Source organism: Perognathus longimembris, chromosome 13 (genome assembly GCF_023159225.1).
Source record: "Perognathus longimembris pacificus isolate PPM17 chromosome 13, ASM2315922v1, whole genome shotgun sequence".
NCBI classification, from domain to species: domain Eukaryota; kingdom Metazoa; phylum Chordata; class Mammalia; order Rodentia; family Heteromyidae; genus Perognathus; species Perognathus longimembris.
Window position 1 is genome coordinate 52,111,920 of NC_063173.1, and position 8,122 is coordinate 52,120,041.

Sequence of the window (8,122 nt, forward strand, 5' to 3'; positions counted from 1 at the left end):
GCCCTACAGGCCCAGCCGAGTGTCTACAAAGCCCCAGGCAGTTGGCCATTTGTCCCAAAGATTCTCAGATCCAAAGCCAAGGGGAAATTGGTTGGCTCCAGCCAAAGCTCCCAGCCCCAGAGAGCTCGCTCGTGGCAGGGAACTTATGGACAATCAAATAATAAGGAGAAGGTTTCTCACCTAGAATGGTCCCTAACCACCTTCAATCTGCTACCTGGTACTGGAGACTAGAACACAATGAGACCCACCTGGGATGAGGCGAGTCGCAAATGTGATTCGGTGACTGAAGAGAGAGGGCTCATCAAGCATGGAGCATCATGTGCATATCTTTACCTCTGTCCTTATTCATGTGATCAACACTCCCTTCTTTATTTTCCCCCCCATCCACTAAGTCCTTATCTCTATTCTAAGGCCTCTCTAGTTTCCCTCCGGGATCTGATTCCCTTAAATTTACCCTCTCACATCTGAGATTCCTACCCCAAGCTCTCCTGCTAGATAGACCCCCTTTACCCTCCCTGCCGGCCTGCTCCTCTCCCCTACCTCTGTCCGGGGCTGCCTACCCTCCTCTCCCTTTCTTCCCTTCTCTCTACGGCTGGCTGTGTGCTCTGCTGAGTACTTTTTTCTCTCCTCTTTCATCTTAGTGGGGTCTGTAGCCAGTTCTCCTGTTGCTCAGAGATGTGGAGGCAGTTGCTAAGAGACAGTGAAACGTCATTACCTGGCCCTCGAGGAAAAAAAGGAGGGGTGAAAAAGAGAGGGGGGAGGGAGAGGGATAGAAGGAGGGGAGAGAGGGAGGAAAAAAGAAGGGAGGGGAAGACGTGGCTCTGGCAGAAGCCACACACCCAGCAGCCTCAGCACCAGCTGAGTTTCAGAAAGAAGCATCCCAATTCTGTGAACTTTCTTTTAAGCATCCTTTCTCAGATTCCCGTTCTGGGTAAAAGAAGCACCCAGGAGACCACTGAACAGGAAACCACAGAAGATGCTAGCCTGGGATCCAGGAACCACGGAAACAGAGAGCCGGGGGAGGAGGACGATCCCAGTAGGCATTCGGCTCTGAAGCAAGCAGCCAAAGAGCCAGCCAGCCAGCAAACAAGCAAGCGGGATTCCAGCATGAGGGAGGGAGATCCCGAGTCTGCGGCAGATTGATGGCTGTGTCCTTGGAACCGAGTGAGTAGGCTCCTGAGGGGCCTGTGGGAGGGGAATGGGAGCCCTTAGGGCTTAGAAAAAACAAATCTGAATAAAGAGGCCATGGGGTGATTTCCCAGGAAGCAAAATTGAGGCTGGAAGCAATGGGGAGAGGGGGTGGGAAGAGAATCAATGCTAGAGAAAAGGGGGGGGGGGGGAAGAGGACAAGTGAGGACAGCCAGTGGGCAAGGAAGAGGCTGTAACACGGAGGGTGACCTGTGGGACAAGGCTCTGGGTGTGCCACACTTCTGCATCTCTCTGCCTGACCAAGTGTGGGTGTGGGCTCGAGCTGGGGGCAGGGAGCTGGCGAGTAGAGTGTTGAGTGGAAATGGATGCTGGGACTGAGAGGGTGGATTGGGGGAGAGAGGGTGGGAGCACACGGGGCAGGCGGGGTGGGGGATTCTATAAAAGTGTGTGTAGAGAAGGAAGGAGAAAAATGGAAAAGTGTGAACTTCTGAACGTGTGTGTGTGTGTGAGAGAGAGAGAGAGGTACTGAAAGTGTTTGAAAGGGGTGTGCAGACAATCAGAGTGTCGAGACAGGTTTTTTGTCGGGGGTTGTTCGAGGGTGGGGTGTTTAGTGTTGAAGAGGACAGAGCTATGAGCATCTACAGATACATCCAGCTGAGGACAGAAGCCAGGGAGGAGGGCAGCTGTAGGTCAGGTGGGGTGCATCATTGTTCACCGTGATAGCGACGTAAGGCTGGGCTCTGAACTCAACATGGTCCTCCTCTGAAACAGGAAACGGAGAACTTTGGCTAGAGTGGGATCCAAGAAGACAGACAGGAGGAAGAGAGAAAGGGAAGAGAATGAATGAGGTGGGACAAGGGATATGGTTAAAGAGGACAGGGATGTCCAGGGCACTGGCTCTCGCTTCCTGAATGCTTTCCTTGTTGACAGAGTGAATTCTGCCTCCACCTGCTGAAAACACAGCCACCTGAGGGAGAAGCAACTTGGAGACGCTGTCAGGGTTTTCCTAGCTGACCCTCACCCTGGACCTCCTACACTCGACAGTTTCCCAGCTGTGGTGGCCCCGATAGTGGCAAATCACTAGGGGTGCTCTTTCTTCTTCCTGGGGAGCCAAGAGCATCCTTGGGGATTCCTGTAGCCACTGAGGCTCATGGAGACCAACTTGCTCCTAGGTTCCTTTCCCCAAATTCCCACCCAGGGCCTCCCTGAACTCAAGCCCACTGGACCACCAGGAAAAGTGGCCTCTGAGACCTTGCATGCTGGAGACTCCAATGCAGCCCTGAATTCCTAATCAGTCTCAGACCTGAGGCAGAACATAAACTTTCTTAGAACTGCCAGGACCTTGAAAGGCCACCTTTCATCTCCCTTGCCCCCGCCCCCCACCTCTGAGACTCAGTGTCAAGAGAAAGCATCCAGCAGGCATGGGCTAGCGGGTGTACAAACAAGCTGCAGGGTCCCTTTCAGGACCTGCTGGCATCTGTTCCAGTGCCATCCTCATCCCTTTCCTTTTTCAAGTTTTGATCATCTTTTCATAGCCTGGGAGGCCTCTGCTGGATTTCTGCCCCCCCTCTAGGCTCCAAAAAAAGAGATTTTTCTGTGGATCTCAAGATGCCCTTTGGTGCTTAGAGGCCCCAGGGAAGGCTTAAGCCCCGAACACTCCATGCTCAACAGCCAGGCCTTCAGGACTCGGGCCTCCCCATGCACTGATTGTTGGACCCATGGACCCAGCCCTCATGGGCTTCCTTCAGCACTGCTGTTGCCAGCTGCCTAAGATGGGTGACACCTGGGCGCAGCTTCCCTGGCCTGGGCCCTTCCACCCAGCCATGCTGTTGGTCTCCCTCCTTTTGGCAGCTGGTGTCATGCACTTGGACGCAGGTACCAGTTGCCCAGTCCTTTGTACCTGCCACAACCAGGTGGTGGACTGCAGCAGCCAGAGGTTATTCTCTGTGCCCCCAGACCTGCCGAGGGACACCCGCAACCTCAGCCTGGCCCACAACCGCATCACGGCTGTTCCGCCAGGCTACCTCACATGCTACATCCAGCTGCAAGTGCTGGATTTGCGCAACAATTCCTTGGTGGAGCTGCCCCCAGGTCTCTTCCTGCATGCCAAGCGTTTGGTACACCTGGATCTGAGCTACAACAACCTGAGCCACGTGCCGGCAGACATGTTCCAGGAGGCCCACGGGCTCGTGCACATCGACCTGAGTCATAACCCGTGGCTTCGCAGAGTCCACCCCCAGGCCTTCCAGGGCCTCGTGCAGCTCCGGGATCTGGATCTCAGCTACGGAGGCCTGGCCTTCCTCAGCCTCGAGGCCTTGGAGGGTCTGCCCGGACTGGTGACGCTGCAGATTGGGGGCAATCCCTGGGTCTGTGGCTGCACCATGGAGCCGCTGCTAAAATGGCTGCGAAACCGAATCCAGCGCTGTACAGCGGGTAAGAGGCCGTGGCTGGACTGGGCCATGGGGGTGGAAGGGTGGAAAGGGGGGAGATTCCTAAAGCATAAGCTCCCCCCAAAAGTGAGACCTCCAGGAATCCCACTTTGTGCATCTGTTCTTTCAATCAACAAACATTTGGTAAATTGGGGGGGGGGGGGGGGGTGGGTTGCCAGTCCTGAGGGCTTGAACTCAGAGCCTGAGTGCTGTTCCTGAGAATTTTTGCTCAAGCCTAATGCTCTACCACTACTTCCAACTTGGGGTGTTGGGGGGGGGGTGGCTATTGGGGATTCAGAATTTTACCAATTTTCCTGCCACGGCTGGATTTGAACCATGATCCTCATACCTCAGCCCCCTGAGTAGCTAAGATTATAAGTGGGAGACACCAGCACTGGACACATTTGTTGAATTCTTGCAATGCATGCAAGCCTGGGGAATTATTTTGCTAGTAAAACAGACGTCTCCTTGCTCCAGTGGTGTTTGTAACCTAAGCGAGCAGCCAGATCATCAACAAGTAGGAAAGCTTTCTCCTAAGAGATGTTTATTCAGCTTTCCTCACACCTAAGCGCTTGGCATCCATTTATCTCATTGAATCCACTTTTTATCATTCCCATTTTACAGGGGGAAATAAAAATGAGACTGAGAATGGGAAAAGGCTTGTCCTGAGTCATCTCACGTACAAAGCACTAGGGCGATAAAGCTCAGGTTCATTTGACTTCTCAGCATTTGTTCTGCACAACCAGGCTCCTTTTTAATTCCTTTGGAGAACTGGTAATGAGTAGTACTATTTATTTTAATACTTACTATCTGCCAGGCCTTATTCTAAGCTTATTTTGTACTTTAGCCCATCTTACCCTCACAAGAGCTCACATGAAGCCCTACTCTCTGTAATTAAAAAACAGGATGCCGAGAGGTATCATGGTTTTCCCATGTTACTCACTCAGGTACTAAGTGATGTTCAGTCAGGATTGGAACCCTGGACATTAGCCTATCCTCTGATCATATATCCTCAAGAGTCAGGCCCTGGGCTAACAGTCCAAGTTGTGGTCTTCCCAGAGGACTTCAACAGAGCCTTCAAGATGTGCTCTTGGATGAGAAGCTGAGAAGAAGAGCTGAGATGTAGCAAATTGAATCTGCCAGTCCCAACTGGAGACTGTATTGGGGGCCTGATGGAGTCCTAGAGGTTTGATAGGTCCTGGTCTCACTCAGTTTGTCTAAGCCTGGCCTAGAAGCCAACAAAGTTCAGCAGTGGCCTCAGCCACCAGCTCTCCTGTGGGACCACACCGAACAAAGGTTCCCAGCCTTCGAGTAATAGTAGTCACTAGGGTTCCATCCCAGAACCTGGACTCAGTCTGCTCAGAAAAAAAAAACATATAGTGTTGAATGAGGCAGGATAGAAAGGATGACTGAGTGGGGAGCCCTAGACCAAAATAGTATAAGGGGGGGCTGTGGGTCACGATTCCAGTGTTTCCACAGAGCTGTGGGAGGAAGTTCTCTGGGACTGAAATAGCTGGGGACTGAGATGGGACAAGGGTGGGGGGCAGGAGGAGGTGGCTGCCTGGTGCTTGCTCCCCGCCAGCCCAGCTTCTGCAGACTGTGTCTCCTCTGGCTCCTGTCACTCGTGACAGAAAGGGCCCTTGAGTGCTTAGCGAGAGTCACAGAGGGACCCCTCCAGTCTCTAAAAATCCCTGCTTCCCTGCAGAGGCCTAGGGTCCCAGAAGGCAAGAGAGGAAAACATGATCCTAGCAGCTCTTTAGGGACCACAGCTCCAGAGAGGGACAGAGACCATCCACAGACCCATAATAAGAGACAAGCAGGCCATTGCTAGAAACCCAGGTCCCCAGTTCCTCCCTAGGGCTCATTTGTCCCATGCTACACTTACCACAGTTCCTCATTGGGGAGGGGGGGAAACCCTTGCCAATGCAGATATAGCTAAGTGATGGGGTCCCTTTTAGGTCTCCCCCCACCCTTCTTCCCATTTTTCTTTGTCAGAGTCTCACTTGTCTTTTGTTTTGTTTTGTTTTTTAAGAAAGATTCAGACAAGAAGAACTTAAGGATACTACAAGGCTATAATCTGACTAACTGGAGAGCTTTGTCAGCCCCCCAGTTCCCGCCTTGCATCCTGTGTGTACTGCTGACCGCTCCCAGCATGCCCTCTAGTTGTCTGTGCCCTCTGCTCAGGTACCCCACAGATTTTGGGGTACTGAGCCTCTTCCGTTTCTAGAAGAGTGCATCCCTCAGGTCAACTCCAGATGTAATCCTGGCCCAGTCCTGTGCAAATAACCTACAGGGACAACTCAATCTAGAGCTTGCCTTCTCCTCAGCTCAAACCTGACCTCCCATTTCTGAGAAGGAAGATGCCTAGCCATTTGTCAAAAGGATCAATCCATTTTCTTCTCTGCTCTCAAGAATCATATAATGAGCACTTGGCCTTTATACACCCTTAATTTAAATACTCCACAGTTAAAAAAAAAACTTCATGCTGACTCTTAGGAAAATTAAATTGGATCTTGCTCTTCTTATAAAGGCAGAACCTAAGACACAGAAAGACAAAAACAGAAAAAGACTTGCCCGGGGTAAAAACTCAATTAACATTTATGGCCTGAACAAAGGTGCAGCTGCCTTGCTCTCAAGCCAATGCCCAGCCCTGCAGGGAAGAATTGTCCCTCTGCCCCACTCCTATTTCCAAGGCAGACTCAGCTCAGACTACTGACAACCACCAGGACCTTAGAGAGGTGACCCTGGGAGGAAGAGGTCAATTCTGGAGAAGACAGCAACACAGAAAAGGAGCATCCCCCTTCACACAAACTAGTGAGAGATGGAAGAGATTTGAACCCAGGCTTAGAGCCGCAAAACCCATTGCCTTGACCTATTCATTGTGTCTATTCATTGTGTCTGGAAAAGCCCTTCCTGTAGGTTAGCAGAAGGACCTACGGGTTCGTAGATGGACTTAAGGTTTTGGACTCAGAGTCCCATATTCACTTAACAAAGCATCACTGTGTACCTGTGCTGGACATTACACTGTTCTGATGCTGAGCGTACCATGGGAGAAGCTTATCTCCAAAGAGAGAAAATGCATGACTGATGAACTGTCAGGCAATGATAAATATCAGGAGAGAAAAATGATAGAGTTGTTAGTTAAATAATGGAATTTCTCCCCTGGGGAAAGGAAAACTAGGGTGTTATTTCATACAGAACCATAAGGGAAGGCCTCACTAATAAGATGTTACCGAGCAAAACCCCAAAGGCAATGAGCAGTGCAGATAACCAAAGCGAAAATGCCCTTTATACGGAACTAGTGCAAAAGCACCCTCTCCCCACTGAAAGGAGATTGCATAGGGTCCTGGGGAAAAGGGCATGTGTAGCTGGAGCAAGATAAAGAAGAGGCAAGAAAAATAAGGGAGGGTGAAACAAATAAGACAAGAAATGTATTCTGTACCTTATTATGTAACTGTACCCCCTCTGTACATCACCTTGTCAATAAAATTTAATTTTTAAAAAAAGGAGAGAGCTGGGGAAATATTCTTGGAGCCCACAGTGAGGAGTCTGGCTTTTATTCTGAAAAATAAAATTAAAAAGGGAAGGTGTTGAGTTGAGAGTGACCACACCAGACTTCAGGCTTGAAGGGAGCGCTCATCTGTCGAGTGTATGGAGAGGGCTTAGGACCTTGGACCAGTAAGAAACTACTAGAAGAGACAACAGTGCCCCCACAAAATGCCTCAGACTCTGCCGTTCACTACTGCAGGACATTTGGCAAATTACTAAGCTCTCTAAGCAGTGATTTCTCACACCTACAAAAACAGGTATAAATATACCTTGAGTGTTCCTGAGGAGACAGCAGAGGATAGAGAAACTAGGAGTGTATGGAAGAAACCCAGTAAGGGGTGGGGTCCTCTCCGGTTCATTTTGCTCTTCCCCAGGCACCTCAACCTTGCCCATGTTCTATGTTGCAGATTCTCAGCTGGCTGAGTGTCGGGGGCCCCCCGAAGTGGAGGGTGCCCCTCTGTTCTCACTCACAGAGGAGAGCTTCAAGGCCTGCCACCTGACTCTCACCCTGGATGATTACCTCTTCATTGCCTTTGTGGGCTTTGTGGTCTCCATTGCTTCTGTGGCTACCAACTTCCTCCTGGGCATCACCGCCAACTGCTGCCATCGTTGGAGCAAGGCTAGCGAAGAGGAAGAGATTTGACATCAGTGCCTCTCATCCTTCCATACTGCCAGCTGCCATTGCTGATGACCATTGGACACCCACACTTGGCTGCCCACTCTGGTTCCCTGGTGCCCTGGCACCTCCATCATGGCTCAAACAAGGTCGGGACACTAACTTGGTGTGAGCATCTGTGCAATTGGGGATCAGGCACTGTGCCCTTAGGAACTGGGGATACAGGATAAATCCAATTAGTCCCTTGCATTCAAGGCACCTACTACTTCTAGTAGTGGAGAGGAATTCCATGCCACCCCCTTTATAACCATTTGTCAGTGCTCTGAGCACATGGTCCCAGAGGAGAAATCAGCAATGGTATCTCTTGCCATCCAAGAAG

General features: G+C 50.9%; 1 protein-coding gene across 1 annotated transcript; it reads left to right on the plus strand.

The window, feature by feature from the left end:
* Positions 1-2,867: 2,867 nt before the first annotated feature.
* Positions 2,868-7,782, plus strand: Lrrc55 (leucine rich repeat containing 55). Its single transcript, XM_048360779.1, has 2 exons — positions 2,868-3,582; positions 7,535-7,782. The coding sequence occupies exons 1-2, from the start codon at positions 2,868-2,870 to the stop codon at positions 7,768-7,770; spliced, it is 951 nt and encodes a 316-aa protein (XP_048216736.1). The 3' UTR covers positions 7,771-7,782.
* Positions 7,783-8,122: the final 340 nt, after the last annotated feature.